At 35.1% G+C, this 24,114-nt stretch overlaps 1 protein-coding gene across 2 annotated transcripts in view; it reads left to right on the top strand.

Moving 5' to 3' along the window:
* The window catches only part of LOC115219757 (guanine nucleotide-binding protein G(q) subunit alpha), a 65,424-nt gene that overhangs the window by 27,409 nt on the left and 13,901 nt on the right, over positions 1 to 24,114 (top strand). For both annotated transcript variants that reach the window (XM_036509780.1, XM_029789999.2), the window contains exons 3-7: positions 2,078 to 2,262; positions 11,226 to 11,380; positions 14,636 to 14,764; positions 21,110 to 21,239; positions 23,038 to 23,191. In XM_036509780.1, the coding sequence (XP_036365673.1) occupies positions 2,078 to 2,262; positions 11,226 to 11,380; positions 14,636 to 14,764; positions 21,110 to 21,239; positions 23,038 to 23,191 (753 nt within the window). The remainder of the gene's footprint in view (positions 1 to 2,077; positions 2,263 to 11,225; positions 11,381 to 14,635; positions 14,765 to 21,109; positions 21,240 to 23,037; positions 23,192 to 24,114) is intronic.

The raw sequence follows: 24,114 nt of genomic DNA, 5'->3' as shown, positions 1-24,114 counted from the left end.
ATTATTTTAAATCAAATTCCCAATCTGGCATTGGTATTACGGGTTAACAAAATCTGAGTTTTTCTTCAGAGTTACTGCTCTTCTGAATCCATTAAAGGAACTCATATTGCTCAAGCATTCTTGCATCTTTAGCTTGATTGGTTGTTTTTTTTTTCTTTTCTTTTCTTTAACTAACCACTTCACAGGGTGTATTGGGAGCAGCACTTGAGAAGTTATCCTACTTTGAACTAAATTACCCACTCAACTCAATGTTGCCTTCATTCATTTTTCACCCACCGAGTACATTTTATTATGGCACCAATGTTAATTAGGTTACTTTGTACCCCATTTTGTATTAAAGAGTTAATCAGTAGTCTAACTTGTCTTTACTTGGTGAAGACAACATGAATAAGAGTGATGACATTGGAGCAGTAAGATAAATGAGTAATGAGTAGAAAGAAAAAATGATTGGGTGATTATGCTAGAGAGAGAGAGAAATGGCTAGTAATAGAGGTGGGAAATGTCAAATAATAACTAACCCAAGGCAGCAAGAGAGAAATAGATAGATAGAGAGAGTGATGACTGGTAGTACAGAATTGTGGATGCTATGAGCTTATAGTTATAAACATAGACGCAGGAGTGGCTGTGTGGTAAGTAGCTTGCTTACCAGTGACATGGTTCCTGGTTCATTCCCACTGCGTGGAACCTTCAGCAAGTGTCTTCTACTATAGCCTCGGGCCGACCAAAGCCTTGTGAGTGGATTTGGTAGACAGAAACTGAAAGAAGCCTGTCGTATATATGTTTGTGTGTGTTTGTCCCCATAACTTAGCAGTTCGGCAAAAGAGATCGATAGAATAAGTACTAGGCTTACAAAGAATTAGTCCTGGGGCCGATTTGCTCGACTAAAGGAGGCGGTGCTCCAGCATGGCTGCAGTCAAATGACTGAAACATGAGTAACAGTTCTATTGAAATCTCTTAAATATGGGTGTTGTGATGAGAGATGTGGGATGGACTGAATGGTGGTAGGTTCAATACAATCCCTCATTAAATAGGCAACATGGTATAACAAGTAGGAGAGTAACCCCCAGATTAGAAAGAGAGGTAAGATTTAAAGCATGGTACCATGAGGTGGGCGGGGCCATTGACTGCTAATCTTGGTTACATTTGAAGCTATATCACATTGAATAGAAAAGGGTGAGTATCAAGGTGAGGGAAGGAACAGATGTCAACTGGACAGGGTTGTGCTTGGTGAGAGACCCATGTATAGATATCCTCCACTATTCCCATCATTTTAACATTTGTATTACCCATGCTTCCACAGGTGAGTGGTGCACATCATTAATCATTTCTCTTTCGTCATCTTCTCCCTGATTTTTAGCATCTTGAGATCGGTTTCCACCTCTTCGTCCCATGTCTTCCTAGGTTTCCATCTTCTGCAAGTTCCATCCACTTTAAGCATCCCACACTGTTTCATGCAACTCTGTCATCTCCCATATATTCATACATTGCAGTCTCCTGTCTTGCATACTACATGTATATCCTTATACAGCCTCTGTGTGTATTTGTTTTATATATATATTAATTATTTGAGGGAATATAAATTATATACGTTTTTATTATTTTTTCTGCAATTTACTTAATCATTGATATTTTATTATTTTAATTTTAATATTTCTATTATATGTAATTTTCTAGATGGTGTAATTTAATTGTTCATTTTAAATTGATAAAAGGTGTTTTTTTTCTAATTTTATATATATATATATACTTTATTTAAAGCAGCAGAAAATTCAACAAAACCTGTTACTCTGAGTTTCCCATTGCCGTTCGTTGGACAGTTTTTGCTAGAAAAAACTGTCCGACAAACGGCAACGGGAAAATCAGAGTAACAGGTTTTGTTGAATTTTCTGCTGCTTTAAATAAAGCATATTACTCTTCCACTGGTATTTGAGTACTCTTTTTTTCCACCTTGTTTCACATTTATGTGTTTACTCCAGTATATATATATATATATATATATATATATATATATTGATTGACTTTGAATCTGTTTAAAATTCTTTGCAATAATGGATTTTTTCTTCTCCTCTTCTTTAAGGGACTGGTGAGTCTGGAAAGAGTACATTTATCAAGCAGATGAGAATTATCCATGGTGCTGGGTACTCTGAAGAAGACAGAAAAGGCTTTGAGAAAATTGTTTACCAAAATATTTTTTCAGCCATACAGACTCTTATAGCTGCAATGGAAACATTGTCTCTAGAATATAAGACTTCTGGCAATAATGTAAGTAAACCTCAACTATATTCTTGAAACTCAGAACACAACTATGTTGATGTTTAATAAACAATAATTAACTGTATTAGGATTTTCTTTTAATTCTCCTTTTGTATACTCTTGTAACTTACTTGCCCAAGAGATTCTATGTTGTTGCTCAACCTGCTAAAAATATCACCTAAATCTCCCTCATATTATACGCTATCTTAAAAAAGATATTGGACAATGCAGTTCTAGATATATGAAAATAGCACATTTAATTATAGGTCTGCTGAATTTGAATTTATCTAGGGCTCAACTACTAAAAATTAATTTAGTTTAGCAAGAAGTCCCAATTGCCATATGATTTATATCTTAACAACTACAGTATATATATACTTTTATCTAGATATGTGTGTATAATGATCAAAAGTTTTTACGGATGAAACAATTTGAAATATTTCTGTCTATTCTGTTTCAGTTGGTTTGATCTTTGATTTGTCTTGAGGTGTCTTATTACTGGTTATCTATATAGTTCGGTTGAAATTCAAACTAGCAACACAAGTTGTCGTCAACACCTTTAACCAACTGACACATTTGTACTGTGCACTGAATATATGTGTGGCGCCGCCTTGACTGGCTTCTGTGCCGGTGGCACATAAAAAGCACCAACCGATCGTGGCTGATGCCAGCCTCCCCTGGCATGTAAAAAGCACCCACTACACTCATGGAGTGGTTGGCGTTAGGAAGGGCATCCAGCTGTAGAAACACTGCCAGATCAGACTGGAGCCTGGTGCAGCCTTCTGGCTTCCCAGACCCTGGTCAAACCGTTCAACTCATGCTAGCATGGAAAGTGGACATTAAATGATGATGATGATGATAGCAAAGTCTACTCACTTTGACTGAGCATTGTGTTCAATGGTTCAACACTGGATAACAGCATATATGAATATATTGTCTTAAGTCTTTTATTATCAAATTTCTGCCAAATTAAATTGCCTTTCATCATCATCATCATCATCATTTAACATGTTTTCCATGCTGGCATCATTGCTTGGCCAGTTTGACGGGTGCTGGTAAGGCCAAGAGCCACACAAGGCTTCAGTCATCTGATTTGGCATGGTTTCTATGGTTGGATGCTCTTCCTGGTGCTAACCACTTTACAGATTGTACTGGGTGCTTTTTACATGGCACCAGCATTAACAGGGTCATCAAGTAACATGCAAGACAAAATCCCTCAACTGGGAGTGGGGGAGTAGTATTGAAGGGAATGGACTTTGTGCCAATTGATTAGAGACACCGTATAGTGGGACAGGAATGGGTGTCTTGTTGGAGAGCAGGTCCATGGATCCCCCAATTGGAAAAGAAGGGAGGGTAGGTTGTGAGTCAGTAAAATAAAGAGAGCGGTAGCAAGAAAGAAATGGTGACAAAGATGTGTCAAGACAGGTGACTGGAAAATGACAGTGTGAAATATAGAGGTGGCTCAGGGGCAGGGGTTTGCAGTAGATTTGCAAGAGCATTGAAGGTGATAGCAGATAAGTGAGGTGTTGACAACACAGCAGCAGGGATGAAGAATTTAATAAAATCAGTCATCGTTAAGCTGGTGTTCAGAACATAAACTAACATGAAGGTTTTAATTTAGATTGTTTCAAAAGACTAAAAGCTGATATCTTGGAACCAGGAGTGGTGGTCTTAGGTGGGTTGGTATTGAAAGGGCTTATATATTTCATTTTAATTACACATGATCAATACATTGAACTCTTTAAATCTTTAATATAAGAGTCAGGGAATAAATTGTAATATGGCACAAGATGGTTTTGGTTTTGGCATCAGTGTCTTTATCTTACATTCCTCAGAGCTTAAACAAAATCTAAGTATAGACGCACGCTTTTTAACAAATGATGAATTTCTCTCTCTGGTATACTCTTTACACTTTACTCTTTTACTTGTTTCAGTCATTTGACTGTGGCCATGCTGGAGTACCACCTTTAGTCGAGCAAATCGACCCCAGGGCTTATTCTTTGTAAGCCTAGTACTTATTCTATCGGTCTCTTTTGCCAAGTCCCACCTAAATAACATGACTTTCTCTCTCTGGTTAATGCAGTTCCACATAAACCATAGACATTTTTTTTATACCTTACTTGAAGTTACTTTGCACCTTCTTGTGTATAAATTACAGTTTTGTTTTTAAGAAAATTTAGTTTGAGTCTTTCAGAAGAATTTTCTCTCTGACGTGTTATATCTACTGTTATGAGCAATTGTTTCAATTTTCAGAGAATACATTTTACAGCTAGATTACTTCGTCTCCTCTATTCTCTACTTTCTATTAAACTTAAGAAGTTGTTTGCCTGGATTGAATCCATTACATTTATTTAATTTGGTTTCCTTTCTCTTAAGAAGTTATACTAGAATGTTTTTTTGTCTTCGCATTCTGGAAAAAACAAAAATTCTGGCCTCTGAGACTAACTACATTGAAAGGTGAGTTCACATTGTTGCCTAAAATGTGGCATAAAAGAAAGACAGCAACGTTGGGCTTCATTTAGTTTTGTTTGACTAAGTACAAGGCTAGATTTTATAGATGTGTATACTTGATAAAATTAATTTGATGAACTCAAGTCAGATGAAAAGCAGTTTCTTCCGGTGGGATTTGAACTAGAAACTTGGAGAATGTTTTAATTTTTCAGTTCTTCAAACTCATTGCTATTAAAAGTGGTGCAAGGCCATAGATTTGTTTAGTTGAATTGATCTCAGTATATGACTTGTTTATTTTACTGATAGGAGCAATGAAAGGCAAGCCAGTCCTATTGGTATTTGATATTGAACTCGGAGATGAAACTTAATACTTAAGACATTTAGTCTACCACATTTTTGTTAGTACATTCCCTACTCACATAACACTTACTTGCTACTTTATATTCTATTGGTTCGAGCTTAATCTATATGGTCAGGCTTGGAGGAAAAAGAAAACAAATTTAAATATCTCAGTATATTAAACACTTAATTTTTTTTCAAATGGTTTAATATGTCATGTTATGTATATAAAATCATATGGTATTACATGCTTCATTATTTATAGAAGTTTCTGATTATGGAAGGAAAATCTGTTTACATTTAAGTTTTTAGCTCTTATTACTAACAAGTACAATTTGATGAAAGGATAATGGATTTTTGTTGGCAAGAGACAAAATTTTAGCTTTACTTAGCCAAGAGATTAGGCAGTTCATTTTTATGTATGAGGAGAGTTAGGAACTCTTCTAAAACACCAGATGGTACTTTCAGAGCAATCAGAATGTGGTCATCGGTAAAATTCATTTTCATGACAACACCAACACATTTTCTCGTAGTAGCAGTGGAAAGTGTGATGCATGAAGTGTCACTAAGATGTTGTTGAACAAGAAATATGAAGAGGATACCGAGTCTGTTTGTTGAACTAGACAAAAGGATAACTGAAGAGGTTAATATAGGAAAATTGAAATCTAAAATAAAGAAGTGTGGCCCACTCAGGTAGAGTTGTTAAAATGCTAAAAGCATCCGGTTCTGTTGATATTAGTTGTTACTTTAGTTAATCAAGTTCTTGTTTAGCTCCAGGCCTGCCTTGATTGAACAGGGCTAAAATCAAAAGCTTTCCACCCATGACTATCTTGTCTCCAAAGTGTGGTCTGGGCTACTTTTTAAGATGCTAGGATATGGTTTGGTAAATTTGGTTGCTGTTTCTAGTGGGTTAAGTTACATTCAGATTCTCACATTGTATGCAAGGATGTGTCATTATGAATTGCTTCCAGAGATCTCAAATAAATGGGTAGAATTACTAAACATAGCAAAATTGATGCAAATCAAAATGGGCAAAATGACATTTAGATCTGAAGCAGGAGATGGAACTATAGATACCATATTTATAAGAAATTCTTAAGAACATATAACTTTACCTTCATTGACATGGATAAAATTTTGATACAAAGAACAACTGTAGCTTTTCCAGATTCTATTTAACTCTAGATATTCTCTAGGGGAACCTGTAATGATCTTCCAGTCATGACCACCCTGTCTTTTAGTCAAGCATATTGTATCTCAGATTGTATTAGTCATATATCCTTGCTTTTCAAGTGAAGTCTGCATGACCACTTAGTCACCCTTGTTGTCTAAATCAATGATTGCAGTGAAAGAATTTAGTGCACAAGTAGGTATTTGTTTGTGTTGTCTTGAAGTTATAGCATCTGGAGTGGAAGACTGCATGACCTTACAAATTTGTCTATGCTGGTGGAGTCTGGTTCTTATTGCAAACTCTTGGGCTACAATAAATAGTATGCTTTAAAATTCATACCAAAGTTCTAGTTAGCAACAGAGCAAAAAGATCTTGGTAACATCTGGGAAGAGGCCTTGCTCAATATGTAAAGAATTTGTAAGGAATGCAGTATTATGTAGTTGATGCCACCTATAAAACCTACTGAACATTGAAGGTCTCCAATGTTATATGTAGGAGATGTGTGTGTGTGTGTTGCAGAAGAAACCCATACGGAAAGGAAAGGAACTTCTGGAGGATGTGATGTTGTGACAGAAGAATGTTGTTTCACAAATGAAATGAGACAAGATTGACAAAAGATTGTTGTATGTCAAGGCAATGTGAAAAAGGCAAATATTACAACAATGGTGATAGATGGAGAGAAAAAGAGAAACTGAGCGAAAGATGCCATCATTCATCTGAATGAGCTTTCTTGTAATTAGGTTTTGATCTTTGCCTTGATTTCAAGTACATTAGTAACGCATTTGAACATGCTTTTTGAATTCTTGTATTTAACATAAATATTATAGTGTCTCCCAAAATACCAGCTCACAATAACTCAACAGCATTTTTCATTATTTGCTCCTAATGAATTTTTAGTTACATAAATGAATGGGTGGAATTGCCAGGTGAAATCTGACTTTAAGTGGCCTTGTGGAATATCCACATCCACAAGGCATTCTCAACACTTTAGAGAACTGGTTTGAAACTCAGAACACAACTATGTTGATGTTTAATAAACAATAATTAACTGTATTAGGATTTTCTTTTAATTCTCCTTTTGTACACTCTTGTAACTTACTTGCCCAAGAGATTCTATGTTGTTGCTCAACCTGCTGAAAATATCACCTAAATCTCCCTCATATTATACGCTATCTTAAAAAAGATATTGGATAATGCAGTTCTAGATATATGGAACAGTTGAAATTAGTTTTCGTTCATGACTCAGTGGGTTGCTATTTTATAGATAAAATGTTGTACACAAACTGTCAAACTCATCTGGATGTCCATTAGACCATCTACATTTTTGAGTCTTGACCGTCTACACTGTTGGCCTCTTCTACAGGCTGCCACCTACCAAATTTTATACATATGCCTTTAGTCAATTCAGGGCCATAATAGAAAAAACTTGCCCAAGATTCCATGTAGTTGGGACTCTGTGGTTATGAAGTGCAAACGTAAAGGATTTACAGCTATGATGAGCAAAGAAACCATCTTTGGTGGAATTTACTTACAGAATTATTTGATGTATTAGATTGAAATGTTATTCTTAAATAATTAGTCTCTAACTGTAGAACAATCGTGGCAGTCAATTATTTCTTTAAATATGCAGAAAGAAATCTAATTGTTGACCGTAAAATTAACCTCACTTACCCTTCTTTCTCCTCCTCCGGTTCCATTGTTTCTCTGTTGTTACAACATTCATTTTAAAGCAACAGCTAACATTGTATTGTGGTAATGCCAAATATTTACAAACTGTTGTAACTCCCACCCTTCTTTCCCCTTCATATCCACTTTTGTATTTTTTCTTCTCTCTCTACCTGCCTCCCTGCCTCATTATATAGTGTAAATACATGCACACAGAACGCATGCATGAGTGAGTTCAATATATACTAGAATTATGTGCTTGTTTGCACTCTAGTTGACAATAGTCCAACAGTGTTTTCATTCTCCCAGCGCCACTAGAATTATTAATCAAACCAGAGCATCTCTGAATACAAAAGTTATGAATGACAAACGTTAATAAATTCCACTCCTTTTCCACGAATTTTTCTCTTTCTCTCTTGACCAGTTTTATATGTGGAGGTGAAATTGTTTCATTTTAGAAATATTGAAATTTAATGAAGCGTTAACACTCTCCACTATCAAAAAAAAAATGGATTGCTAAAGGTTTTTTTTTTTTCCTCCAAAGGTTCTTTATTATATTTCTATGTTATAAACCAGTTACATTCTCTGTTCGTGTTACTTCTAATCTGTTCCTGGCAGGTTTTAGTTAGTTGATACGGCATCTAGTAATCATTGCTTTGGAATTAAATTCCCTATTTTTGCCTGATAATATCTATTATTTGGGATTAAACTTTCCATAGTTTCTTTTTTTTTTACTAAACCTATTAACAAACTTCAAGAAGTGATATATAAATTGACTGCTATTTAGACCATTGACTTCCTTTTTTAAGAACAAAAATTTTTGTAGAATCAATAAATCAGTCTTGTTGCATAAGATCAGTGTTTCTCACAGGAAGCAGAGGTAGCTGTGTGGATTTAAAAAAAACAAACAAACAAAAGGATAAACAAATTGCCATGTTTAATACAAATTAAAATGGTTTAAACTTAAATTTGCCCAACATCTTGACACATTAAAGATTAGATGAGCGTAAAGTTTAATATATTGTTAATAAAGAGGCGTTGGGAAGGACACCCAGCTGTAGCAACACTGCCAGATCAGTCTGGAGCCTGGTGCAGCCTTCTGGCTTCCCAGACCCCGGTCGAACCGTCCAACCCATGCTAGCATGGAAAACGGACGTTAAACGATGATGATGATGAAAGAGGAGGAGGCAGGTGGTGAGGGATGTAAAGCAATTACTCTCAACCCTAAATGTGTTTCTGCAGTAAATTTTGGTTTCATTGTTACATCAGAAGAAATTATTATTGGTCACTAAATGGACAGTATTTTGTCTAAACAGGACTCTGTTATACAAATATTAGCACTACCCTTAACTATGCTCTTTCCAAAATCATTCACAACTATTCTCAATATTTTGATTTTTTTTCAATAAATTTTACCTGTTATCTTGGTAAATGAGTTTCTTTTACCTTCATTCAGCAAACCATTTTCTCATATCAGCAACAATTGGACGGTTTCTGGAAAGTAATTTTATTTCATAAATGTCTTTTCAACTTATTAAATCATTTGTAATTGAGGTATATTGTTGTTTTGTATCTTTTTATCGCTGTATTTTTGTTGAAATTCTTAGTCTTTGTTTCAATTAATTTTGAAAATAGATAAGGAATTTAGGAAAATAACTTTGTCGTTATTAACCCTTTCGTTACTGTATTTATTTTGAGATGCTCTGTGTTTCTTTCAATTATTTTAAATATAACAAAGAATTTAGTGAATTAACTTCATTATCATTAAGCTAGTGTTAGGAACATAAATTGTGACTACGGTTTGTGGAAGATTTGAATTAAAAACTTATGAAAACAAGACATTTGTACTAAAGAGCCAGAGCCAGTTTCAGCCGGGTTGGTAACAAAAGGGTTTAACTGATATTTGGAACACAAATTAGTATGAAATTCTTTTGGCAGATTTTAATCCAAGATAATTTTAAAACCGGGAGTTTGTATCATTCAAATCAGAGACAGTTTCAAGAAGTTTAGTATCAAAAGGGTTAAAGAATACTGTCCATTCCTACTTGACTACTTTTAATCATACAAATTGTAAAGCATTCCTTGCTGTTGTCTAATCATCTAAACTGGCACCGACAATAGTTTCAACATGAAATTTTGAATTTCAAAAACGTTCTGCTCAAAAGTAGCTTTGAAAGTATTCACTAACGGCTTCAGATGTGATTTTGTTTGTTTCTAATTTTGACACAAGACCAGTAATGAGGGTGGGGATCGGTGTGGTGTTGTTGATTACATTAAATGGGGAAAAGATGAAAGGCAAAGTTTAACTGAGAATATAAAGAGCCAGAACAAATGTCACAGGACATTTTTTGTTCTAGTTCTCTTCCAATTCTGACATTCCACAATGAAACTGATTCTTTTCTTTACAATATTTCTGATTTTTTTTTTGGTGCTTTTTTAAAATCTGATATTCTCCAAGTTATCAGACATTGTTTTATTTACATTAGCTATTACTATAATGTTGTTTTATTAAATATTCTGCACATTGACATGGGTTTAAAAGAAATTTGTCCTTATTAGCATGATTGAACAGGTTTCTCGATGTTATATTTTCCTCTATGTCCTTAAGAGCTGATATAAAATCTTGCTACCAGAAAGAGACTATAGTTTGTGATCATTGAGCTAGCTATCAAGCAGTTTCATGATTGATGTCACATAAATCATTATAATTTACTGATACAGTTGATACACTGCTGTTTCATAGTCATCTTGCTTTCAGCCTACTGTTTGGACAAAGTTTACAAACCAGATATCTTTTCTTTATATCAAGATTGTATTTGTTTTATGCTATTCAAATATATTTATCACTACCTGTGTCAAATCGATTTTTATCTCCTGTGAAAATCCCCACACTCCTTGCTTAGTGATACTTTCACTTTGCCGTTTTCTGCAAATAATCTTTGGATATTAAGATTATTTCAGAATTAATTACTGTAAACACACATGTAATTGTCAATCACTTTATTTCCTATACTAATTACATAATTACTTAAAATAGGAAAGGATTATAGATGCAACACATATTAAACAATACTTTTATTACTCTTTAATCTACTCCAAGATTTTTAAAATTCATAGAATTTTTGGAATTTGGAAATTCCCTTTTTATTTGCCCTAAGTGTTAGGAACTCGGTTTTCCTAATTATACTTTCTAAAATAATTTTTCAGCTTCATATTTTAAAGACATTTCTTGTAAAGAAGTTTTGGTATCATCAAAGACTTTTTTTGTTGTTGTTGTTGCTGTTTCATTGTTTCAGATAGTATATTTTGCTTTCTTGGATTCTAAGATATTTCATTACTTTTCCAGGAAAATGCTGAATTCATAAATTCTATAGATGCCGATTCAGCTGATACTTTTGACCAGTCACATGTTGATGCAATAAAGTCTCTCTGGACAGATGAAGGAATGCAGGAGTGTTACGATAGACGAAGAGAATACCAACTCACAGATTCAGCTAAATAGTAAGGAATTTTGGTTTTATTATTATTTTAGCATTTTATTATTTGAATGTATTTTATTTTGAAATCATTTTAGTGTTTTATCCTACAAAGCTTTGTTGTTTAGTGAATTTTAACTGGAAAATTTTTCTCTTGGTTTTGCTTTATCGATTACATTTACTGTTTTACCATAGACTTAGAATGGGAAAGGAATGTTAAATGATGATAATGATGGTACCATTGAGGCATAGTATTCTGATGGAAGACTTCACTTTCTATGTCAAAATCCTTGTTAAAGTTAAGCCCTTCTCTTTCTAGTTGTAGCAACAATAAGAGTTGAACAAACAAAACAGTCATTGATTTTCTGGCAGTGTTACAATTTTCAACAGTGAGTTGTTCGTACTGTACAGTAATTAGTTATAGTTAGTAGACTGTATAGTAATTAGATACAGCTCATAGATTTGACTGTTGGATAGTTAAGCGTGTTTGGTATTGGAGACAGAATTCAAATCTGATGATAGGGGACAAACAACTGAACTTGCTGGTTGTCGAGTTTCTTATTGATTCAGTCAACTTTACTTTCATGGGAAGCATAGCAATTATTCTAAGCATTTACACTGCTTTAGACAGAGCAGCATGGGAAGAAAAAATCTCTGAGTTCTACACATTTACAAGATTGGATATTTGAGAGAAGTCTTTTAATGTTCCTTTATTTTACTGCTGAGTAAATTGAGGAATTATCATCATTTGACATCCAGTTTTCCATGCTTGCATGACTTGGACAGAATTTGTTGAAGCAGATTTCTATGATGAGATACTGTCCATGTTGCCAACCCTCAACTCTTTCCAAGCAAGACATGCTTTCCGTGGAAGACTGAAAACTAACAACCCCACTTGTCTGATGGTGATGCTCATTTACAATGATTACATGATGTCTAAATGAAGTACACTCAAACAGGCTTCCTTCAGTTTTCACCTACCATAGCCACTCACAAGGCTTTGGTTGGCCTGGGGCTATAGTAGTAGAAGATACTTCCCTTAGGTGCTGCACAGTGGAACTGAACCAGAAACCACATGGTTGGGAAGTAAGTTTCTCAACTACACAGCCACACTTGCATCAACTGGATGAAAATTTAAAGCATCTTGATTGGGGATGCAACATTCTTCCTTTGTGCTGTTCACTCATATATCTTAACTATGAATATGAATATTTATGTGCAAGTTGACACTGTTTGTCTGCACAGATTGTATGTGAATGTATCCTAAAGCACAGCAGCTTTATAAGAGCCTCCGGTTCACTCTTGTGCTATGAAGTTAAGTAGACGATATGCCTTCTTTAATAACACATCCACTCAAGCATTTCAATCTTACATTGTCGTGTACAGGCATATTTGCTACATTGTAATCAATACCAATACAGGAATACTATTGTTTGTACCTTTTATCAACACTTGAAACAACTTGTCATTTCATAATATTTGTTATACTTGTTTATTTGTTTAAGACCAAATAACTTTGTCTTATTGTTTTGTTTTGTTCTTCTAGCACAAAAATGTTGGTTTCTGAGTTTTCTCCATGTCTTTCATTTATTTATTTATTTTTTTAATTATGTTTCTAAAATTAATTCATTTTACCAACTGTTGGAATTTCTATTTTCCAAGACCATTCTGTTTCATAAGAGCTTGATTCAGGTTTAAACTCTCTGGTCACCAACCTGTGTATTTTTATCACATTTACTTAGAAACGGTGGCACGTAAAAAGCACCAACCAATCGTGGCCGTTGCCAGCCTCCCCTGGCACGTAAAAAGCACCAACTGATCGTGGCTGTTACCAGCCCACCTGGCACGTAAAAAGCACCCACTACACTCACGGAGTGGTTGGTATTAGGAAGGGCATCCAGCTGTAGAAACACTGCCAGATCAGACTGGAGCTTGGTACAGCCTCCTGGCTTCCCAGACCCCAGTCGAACCTTCCAACCCATGCTAGCATGGAAAACAGATGTTAAACGATGATGATGATGATGTTATGGGATTGGTATTTTACTGGTGCATGACTGTTTTACCACCCTGTATATCTCCATCTGTCCATCCATCCATCTTCAATAATTATTCTTGGGAAGGTTGTTGGAGTAGAGCCCTCAGGTACCTCCTTCATGAAGTCATAGCATTAGATTTTCCAGCTGGATTCCCAACTTGGACCAACTGAGACTATGGCTATTATTCCACCCATTTTGTTCTTGGCCTACTCCCAAGATCTCCTCTGCCTGTTGACTTGGCATGAAGAATTCACCTTGCATTTCTTTCCTCTGACATTCTAATCATGTCTCAATGCAGAGAAGTAATGGTTCCACACAGTCTCCCTGATTTCTGAGCAGTTCACCCTGTCATGTAGGGTTACTCCAGGGGAACCCCATTTTGTTTGCTTGTATTCTTTGTCGTTTTCCCACATTCATGGCCCAAAATGAGGATAAGCTCTTTGAAAGTTTCTAAGCCTACATCTTCTATTTTTCATGCTAGTCATTAAAAAATCTCACTATTCTCTTGAGTTTTCTTTGGATTAAACTCAGATTCCTGTATGAGATTAACCAGTGTCCATTAATCACAAAGCACAGCTGAGAAAATTATCATGGAAGAAAAGAAGTTTTTCATGATTTACTTACTATAAAATTTTAAACTTACATTTTACCATATTTGAACAAAGAAATTTCATTTGACTGTCTCCCTCCCTCTCTCACTCTCTCTCTCTCTCTAATAAACATTGCAATTGATATTTATCCAAATGTTAAGGATTCTAGAACTCTTTAACCCATTAGTGTTCAAATTAATATGTCAGAAGTAATCGTTATTCTTTTACATTTAAAAAAATTAATCTGGTATTATCTTGTAGCTTCAAGATTTGAAAGATGTAATTGTTTATTTTTAGAATGACATTGCAGGGTAGGTGTGAGATACTGGTTCCGGCCAGTTTGAGCATAAAATGAGTAGAATATTTGGGCCGGATATAGCCGGTTTAAACACTAAAGGGTTAAAAAAAATCTAACCCCAAAACAATGCAAAATTTAAATTTATCTTAATCTATTTAGTTGGAAAATGATGCTTATTTGACCTAATAATAATAATATTGTATCAAATGTTTTAATTTGCATACCCATTGGATATTAACTACATTTGAAAATTAAAAAAAAGTGAGTTTATTCATTTTATGTAAATTCATGTGAAACCAGCCTTAAAATTTTATTGATTTATTTTCAAACCATTCCTAATGTTTCTTTCTTTCCAGTTACCTAGATGATATTGATCGTATCCATGAACCTGGGTATATCCCAACATTACAAGATATTCTTCGAGTGCGAGTACCGACAACTGGTATTATAGAATATCCTTTTGATTTGGATAGTATAATTTTTAGGTGAGTTGCTTATTGGTGAAATTCATTTGGTTGCATTTCACTGCACATCTTTTCTTTAGATCCTTGCTGGGTGGGGCTTCTTCATACACTTGGGATTTATCATTTTGTGATTAAATTTAAATGAAGAAAATTGGTCCCCATTTATTTATTTTTCTTAATTTATTAACACTTAGAACAAAAATTGTATACAAAAGACTGATACTTTGACATAAAACTGTATTCTATGTTCAGTGTAAGAAATCTCTCTTTTACGTGGATGTTAAGTTGGTGCCATGAATTAAGATTATTTATTTTAGCTGAGGGGTCCTCTTTGTTGGACCTGCAAGAAATTACAGCCAAATCTCCATAGAATTGAATGATCCACCTTAAAAAAAAAAAGAATTGAATAATTCAGTTCATGGTGTACTAAGCCAAAAAAAAAAAAAAAAATGGCAAAGCCATGACTAGAATACTTTTTAATCATATGTCAGCTCAGTCATTAGTCTTGTGACTAAACAATAACAAGGTTTTATTGCTGCAATAATATATGTATATATAGTGTATAAGTGATGCAATGATGGATTATTTCTCATCATACAAAGATAATCTGAAACTTTCTGCTGTTTTGCCATATTGCTCAACTATATTCTAGCTCCAACTATATTCTAATAAATATAATCTGGTAAACTTGTCATTAATTTCCAAGATTTACTCAGCTGTTGATGATAAATGTAAGGAGCAAATTATACAGCCTTTAATTTACTTGAGCTGTGCCTATTGTAATTGCACAATTCAAACAAACATTTTGCCTTACTGGCACCTGTGCTGATGGCATGTGTAAAAAGATTCGAACGAGGTCATTGCCAGTACCGCCTGACTGGCCTCCTTGCTGGTGGCACGTAAAAAGCACCCACTACACTCTCAGAGTGGTTGGCGTTAGGAAGGGCATCCAGCTGTAGAAACTCTGCCAGATCAAGATTGGAGCCTGGTGCAGCCATCTGGTTCGCCAGCCCTCAGTCAAAATCGTCCAACCCATGCTAGCATGGAAAGCGGACGTTAAACAATGATGATGATGCTTTTATCATCATTTGATGCCCACTTTCCATGCTGGCATGGGTTGGATGGTCTGACATGGAACCAGTGAGCTACAGAGCTGCATCAAGCTTCAGTGTCTCAGTTTTGGTATGGTTTCTATGGTTACATGCCAACCACTTTACAGAGTGCGCTGGGTGCTTTTTTTCTTGCCATCAGCACTAGTGAGGTTGCCATGTAACTTGCCAGACAAAATAAAAGGGAAAAAAGCTCCCACTACTAAGAGGAAGTATTTGGAAGGGAAAGATGGAGATGGGTGGGGTTTTGCCAGGTGTTGGAATATGAGAGACAAGCACAGGTGTCTTGCTATAAAGGAACTATATGACTGAAGGGGATAAGAGGAAGGTAGTGATGGGGTGCTTGAGCAAACTCAATGAACAAGAAGGCAAGCATAAGAGAGGATGAGAAGAGTAGGTCATGAGAGGGGATGAGAATGGATATTTTCATCAGAGTGTGAGGGGTGAGAGAGTAAACAGGTGACGGTAGAAGTTAATGTTGTTGGGGTGCAAATGCTTTATCAATTTAGTTTATCTGGTTGCGGACATTGCAATCTCTTATATCCGACAATTTCTTAGTAAGAGACCTTTGCATTGTTTTTTTTATATTTTCTTTTCTAAAACTTTAAAACTGAGTTGCAGTTTTCGGCCCACTGGGAACCTGGTTTTCTTCTCTTGTACTAATAATAATATGGTTAGTGTCAATTGGTGAGAGGGTGAGGATTTGATCTCAGCACTAAACTAATGGAACATTCTAAACATTCTCAAAATTTTGTTCTGCTTCCTCATTGCACCTATTTATAACTGTTTATTAGGTGAAGCACTTTAACATTTCAATCCTCTTGGTGTGGCCATCCTAACTCATTAAATATATGTTATTAGACACCAAAGCTGCTAATTGCAGACCGTGGCTCGTAGTTCAGTAGTTTATTTTAGTTGTCGTTTAACCCCAAGTTAGTTCTGATTGAGCCAGCCTAATTAATGCAGCTACTTGTTTTGTTCAAAAGTTAGTTTTTATCTGATATCTTTAATCAGTCTTCTTATTAAGAAAAAGTTGACTGAGAATTTTCTGATGACTTTTGGTTTATGCATCCATGCACACACACACACACACACACACACACACACACACACACACACACCCGTGTGTCACATAGGTTGACATTGTTTATTGATGAGAAAGTTATCAACCTTCAGTTTCTCACTCTACATCCACGCACAGTCATACAATAGAAACATACTGTTACATACACTAAGATACACAGACACTACCATGAATATACAGGGAGATACACACATGTAAGGTTCTTCATTGATATGCCTCTCAGAAATCTTGAATTCATGGAATAGCTGTCAGCTTTAATAACAGAGCGTGTGTGCGCACATGCATGCATGCATAGAGGAATACACATACTGATGGAGAGGCACTGGGCAATGTTTCATGTGATACAGTAAGAGGGTTTATCAGACTTTTTTCTCTGAATAAAGAGAAAAGAGATAAACTCTCTCTCTTTCACAAATGCACAGATTTATACACACATATGCATAATTCTTTGTTAAAATGTCTGATTATGTATAAACTAGTATCTTGCAAAACTTAGTAATTTAACAAATATTGATCAATAAAAGTAAAGAAGGAAGAAGTAAATTCTGGGATTAATGTAAATGACCGAACCCTTGAGAAGTATAATCTATCCTGGATGTAATCCAATGGCTAAATCCAGTAATATACATATATATCAGGCATAGACAACCTTTTTTAAGAAGCAGGCCACATGAAACCTTGCTCATCATCAGGTGGGCCACACTACTAAAAATAAGGTTGAAGGTAATTTTTCATTAGACTTACCATTCAGAAAGACAATCAAGTTACCTGCATGTGTGTGTGTTGTTGAAGATGGTCATATTTTTCCCCAGTTAAACACCTGCATTATATATATTTGGATGCACTATCCAATTAGTTTCAGAATTACTCAAATAAGAATAAATCACTAAAACTCGGGTACAAATTGTAATTGTTCTTAGAAATGATGAGCAACTCAGGTGAAACAAATGCATACAGTTGAGTTTGTATTTTTGAAGAAGCATTGTTATGGAATTTCCTTGTGTTTTAGTGAGACTTATCGAGTAATATTGAGATACGTATATATTGGATTGATACGGATAAAATGTAGTTCATCAACCATAACATGCAGCAGGCTGTAATCAAAATCTTTCCCCAGCTTTAACGGACCGTCTAATCAACATATTTGTCTCAGACCGATTACTGGTGTAACTTGTCTTTTCCTTGACCATACCAATATATTGAGCTGTACTTTTTATAATCATTGTGACATAATCACTGTTCAGCTGTAGAAAGTGGAGTAGCTTTGCTTGGTTGAGTCCCGTCAAAGGCAGCATTGTCTCTTCTGTATTCAATGTAACAAATTTTTTTTTGTATTGATTGTTCTGGGAGCCAAGGCTTTGATCATGGCTTGAGCAGGCCCTCCAAGACTAGTGAAGTCAATGCAGTTAATAGTCTTCTTGAAGAATCGGAATCGAACCAATCCTATGACTGGCACCCAGCAGTTGCCAGTGCCGCTGGACTGACTCTGTGCAGGTGGCAAGTAAAGAAACACCGTTTCGACCTTGTGCTTGATTGTCTTCCATGTCGGTGGCACGTAAAAGGCACCAACCAATCATGGCCGTTGCCAGCCTCGCCTGGCACGTAAAAAGCACCCACTATACTCATGGAGTGGTTGGCGTTAGGAAGGGCATCCAGCTGTAGAAACTCTGCCAGATCAGACTGGGCCTGGTGCAGCCTCCTGGCTTCCCAGACCCCGGTCGAACCATCCAACCCATGCTAGCATGGAAAATGGACGATGATGATGAAGAGTTAAAAGTAAACAACTACAAGGAAGATACCTGCAGTGAGAGAATTGTCAGAGGGCTGACGACATTGTGTGGAAGGTGGATTGGACAACAGTGGTTAAGAGAGGAAGGGTGTAGACACAGTGTATATGATAGGAAGTGAGGGGAGACAAGTGAGTCAGAAACACAGGCCACTGTAGTGGTGGTGGTGGTGGTTGTAGAAAAGGCAAAGAGTAGAGCTTGGTATGTCTTGCAAGATAATTACTACAGTAAGGTAATAATAGAATCGACAGATATAAGGTTATTGCACAAGCTGGATGAACAAACTTCACATGACTGCAGTTTTTTTGTCCACATTTATTTATCGGGTGGTGAGCGCTGCAAAAATTAGCTTTCACCAGTGCAATTCAGTTTTCATTTGAGTTTTAGTGGAAAGTATTTAACTTCGCTTTTGCCATTTTATGGCCTTTAAAAATAAATGTCACAATTCTCTTCCTCTTCCCTATAAATCTGGAACATATTAACAATAATATTTTATTCTGCTGTTAGACATGATTCACTAAAGATTCCCTAACTTTTTGGTATTGGTGTCAGTGTTTGCATTTCAGAAAAATGACTGTTAGCTTAATTCTTTCAGTGTAAATCTACCTGAAACTGCTTGTTTTTTTTATGCAAAATTTCTTAATTTTAAATTTGTCATTTATAAAATTAAAACCTTCCATTAATAAGAAGCCTTTGTTGAGTTCCATCCAAACACCAACTTATTAATAAAAAATTTATTTTAATAAATCCCTCCAAATTTATTATTTTCATTAGAAATATGGTAATCGTATTGTACATTATTTTCAAAGAGCGATTGAACACAATTTAAGCCAAGGAGATGGCTATTCTAGTATGAATGAATGTTGCTGTTTAACCCCAGGTCAACCCTGATTCAACAGACTTGTAATCAAAAGCACTTCAGTTGTATCCATTTCATCTTTTATGGGTATGACGGGTATCATTATCCAATGTGGCTCTCCTTATATAAGACAACAGTATAAGTTGAGAGAGATCTGGCTGCTATTTCTGGCAATTTGAGGACCCCATAGGTCTTCTTATTTGGGTAGATACATACAGAAGAGCTACACCAATAAACTGAGACATGTTTGGATGTCTGTGGACTCGGTCTCACTGGAAAGTTGTTTTACTTTTATTTGTAACTAAACGATACAAAATTCCATACGTTCAAGCCAGTTAATATGATTGGCATATTTTTGTAAAATAGTCAGCGTGGCCGATGCCAGCGCCGCCTTGACTGGCTTCTGTGCCAGTGGCCCATGACCTGCTGTGCTTGAGGAGACCTACTGAGTCAAGTACTTCAACATCAAAATAAATATCACATGGAAATTGTAGTTGTGATACCTGTGCCGGTGGCACATAAAAAGCACCATCCGAACGTGGCCGATGCCAGCGTCGCCTTGTCTGGCTTCTGTGCCGGTGGCACGTAAAAAGCACCAACCAATCGTGGCCGCTGCCAGCCTCCCCTGGCACATAAAAAGCACCCACTACACTCACGGAGTGGTTGGCATTAAGAAGGGCATCCAGCCATAGAAACACTGCCATATCAGACTGGAGCCTGGTGTAGCCTCCTGGCTTCCCAGACCCTGGTCAAACTGTTCAACCCATGCTAGCATGGAAAATGGACGTTAAATGATGATAGGTGTAGAGCTTAAAATCTATCGGTAACTTGTCAATAAATGATTTTCAAAATATTTAACTTTTCATTTCAAACCTTACTTAAATGTCCTAAACACATTAGTCACTTTTTACGTCTTAGCAGTTCAAGTTGACCTTTGTTATATTCTTAAACTACCCCTTGCTTTGGTGAGTTTAAAAATTAGCAGCTAACAGCATCATATAGAACTAGTACAGAATGGATAGAGGAAGTGTATGGAATTGGGGGTTGTTTTTATTAAAGGTTTTCTGTGTGAAAATTCAATTATGTAATGCATTTTTGAGAAGCAAAATGCTAAACCATGGATACAGAGGACTTCCTGAATGAGCAGAGAAATTAACTGGTCAAGTTAACTTGAGAGACAAACAATCTCTAGTTTTCTTTAAAAGAAAAGAAAATTTGCTGTGGGAAAATATTGTTTAGTATATGTAAAAGACATTGAATAGACTGAATTCGAAGATAATCTACAAACAAATGTTCCTTAAGTAGAAATGGCATATTTTTAGAAAAAGTTATTTGGATCACACTTTTATATAAAATAAAACCTCAATGAGGAAATATGATTTAGAATAAGAAATTGAATGTTTTGGTACAATCATTCAGTTAATAACAATGTGGAACGGTCTGTGTTGAATTACATTTTGATGAGCTTAATTTCAAACCAAAAACAAACAAAACTTGTACATGGCTTTAAATTATCTTCTTTTCTAGAATGGTTGATGTTGGTGGGCAGCGATCAGAGAGACGAAAGTGGATTCATTGCTTTGAAAATGTTACGTCCATCATGTTTTTAGTAGCCTTAAGTGAATATGATCAGGTCCTGGTGGAATCAGATAATGAGGTATGTTAAAAAAATATATATATATATATAAATTTTTATTACATGCTTGTTAGTGTTTTCTTTCTAAGGTGTGTACATCAAATATGTTATATATAACAGTATTTCTATACATCTAACTATAGTTTATATAACATGTTGGTGGCTGTAGAATCAGTAAGCTTTTTGTGACAGTAAAAGATAATGAGCTATGTTGAAAAAAATATATAAATTTTTATTACATGCTTGTTAATGGCTTCTTTCTCAGGAGTGTACATCAAATACATAGTATGTCACTGTAAAGTATGCACATATTCACACAGCTTGTATGGTGCGGCTCTTGCACTATCACAGACCCAGTGAATTGTTTGATACTAACACAAAGAGAAAGTATAGTATTGAGGTATTTGACTTGAAGAAATTGAAATAAGTTTCTAATTACAGATTTGGTTGGGTTGGAAAATACTACAGCAATCAATCTAAGACAGCTTGATATCATGATGTCCCATGTTTTTATTAATGGTTTTAGATGTCCCTATAGACGAAAGCAGACGTGGACATCTGCTTGACTTTTCATCCTTTGAACCTGCAGAACATTCAGGCTGTGATAGTTGGAGAGGGTAGGGGGACACCAACATTTGGCTGATACTTTAATCATTGACCCTGAAAGGATGAAATGCAAAGTTGGCCTTCATAGGATTTGAACTCTGTGATATTGCAATGTATTTATTATGATAGAATATACATAAAATTTAGTGTACCAATAACTTTTGTCAGACTAAGTTTCTCACTGTTTATATTGTTACTTGGTACCTTTTTTATTTATTTTGTTAAAACCTTTGAGAAATGCTGCACAAATGTAATCATCCCCAGTTCCTCTTCAGTAAAACTTCATCATTGTTTATTAATATTTAATTTTTGGTGTGAAAAAGTTAATTTTGGTGTTTACATTTCAGTAGGCAATGAGGAGGTTGTCTGTAATCCATCACATTATTGCTGAGCCCTTGAGGATCTTTAGCAGAATCCACTCTATAAAAAAAAAAATGTCTAGCCTGAGGATAGTCTCCTCCTCCATTCTACTCACCAATGTAGGAGTTTCTAAGAATGATCATGGGTGTTGCACTTCCTCCTCAGACCAAACCATAAAAGCAAATTTTAAAAAACTTTCCGAGTTGGCCACTGTATTGGGATGTCATTGTATTGTTTGTGGTACTTTATTGCTTTGTAATTTCATTCTAACACTGAAGATGAAGAACTGTTGATATAGCTCTTCTTTAATATATTGTTTTGTGTGCTTCATACATAATATATATATATATATATGAGTTTATAGCCATATGGATTTGATTTGCAATGATCACTTGGTTGAGAGTTCTGTCTTACTGCATGGCACTTTGAGCAAATTCAAACTCTGGGTGAGTGAAATTTGGTTAACAAAATCTAAGCAGAAACCCTTCAGGTGTATATAATTTGTAGTATTTGGTTGCATTTCTTTAGTCTTGTGTCAACTTTGTCATTACGACTCTGAATTTCACTTCCGTCCATGTTGTGTTTTGGTTACAAGTTGTCACTTGAATAACTGTAGACTGACTCTGTAAATCTCTTTCTTAAAGATGTGCTAAAAAATGTTTCTTTTTAACTCCTTTTTCAATTGATATGTTTTCTTTTTATCCCCATTTTAAGGAGAAAATAGAAAATTTAATTTTTCATAATTATCCATTAGATTTTGACACTTGACTATTGCTCCTTGTTTTGCAAACAAACAAAAAAATTGAAGACTTTGTGAATCTTGAATCTTAATTTTTTTCTCTTACCTTTCCAGAACCGAATGGAAGAATCAAAAGCTTTGTTCCGGACAATTATTACTTATCCATGGTTTCAAAACTCCTCGGTTATTCTCTTTTTAAATAAGAAAGATTTGTTAGAGGAAAAAATCATGACATCTCATCTTGCTGATTATTTTCCTGACTATGATGGTGAGTAAAAACAAAAACAAAAAAAAAACCGATGCAAGTGCATTTTGTAGTCAATAGATTGGTAATTTTATTCTGTGTTAGATTTTATTTTTACATATTGCGTTAGTTTTATAAATAAGGATAATATGAGTAGTAAAGTTTAAAAAAAAAAGATTTTCCTTTGATTTTTTCTCTTCCCCATTCATTATAGTTTAATGACAAATGTAAACAAAACTGTCAACATTGGAAATTCTAGCTGATTTCTTATTAGATCTGCTGTCACATCAAGTTTGTTTTAATTTATATAACTTAACCCTTTTGTTACTAACCCGGCCAAAACCGGCTCTGGCTCTGTGGTAAAATGTCTTGTTTTCATAAGTTTTGAATTAAAATATTCCACCAAGCCTTAGTCACAATTTATATTCCTAACACTAGCTTAATGATAACTAAGTTATTTTACTAAATTCTTTGTTATATTTAAAGTAATTGAAAGAAACACAGAGCATCTCAAAATAAATACAGTAACGAAAGGGTTAAATATTTCATTGACAATGTTTTTATTGAAAATATTTGATTTTTTCCTAGTTTCATGTAAAATTATTGACCATACAAGTTCAAACATGAAGACACAATTCCGATCCCCCTAAATGATGCCAAAAACGGTTCATTATATTCATTATCTCTAGCTTTGTGTGAGTTAGCCAAACACTTGTGAAACCACCTAATCTCTGATGGAAATATTGACTAAATTTCTACAACAATCAACATTAAAGGCCTAACAATTATTGTATGGGTAAATGGCAATATGAAATGAGTCGTTTAGGTGCTCCTGTTTCCTTCGCAAAAACTGTCAGCTCTTTTACTCCCGAGTCACATGTGGCACATATGGAGTATTTCACAAATACACACAGTTTTGTTCAAAAGACTGTAAAATATTTAGTAGT

This window comes from Octopus sinensis, linkage group LG15 (genome assembly GCF_006345805.1).
Source record: "Octopus sinensis linkage group LG15, ASM634580v1, whole genome shotgun sequence".
Lineage (NCBI taxonomy): Eukaryota > Metazoa > Mollusca > Cephalopoda > Octopoda > Octopodidae > Octopus > Octopus sinensis.
Note: the sequence above shows the minus strand (reverse complement) of the source record. Positions and strands in the feature narration are given on the sequence as shown.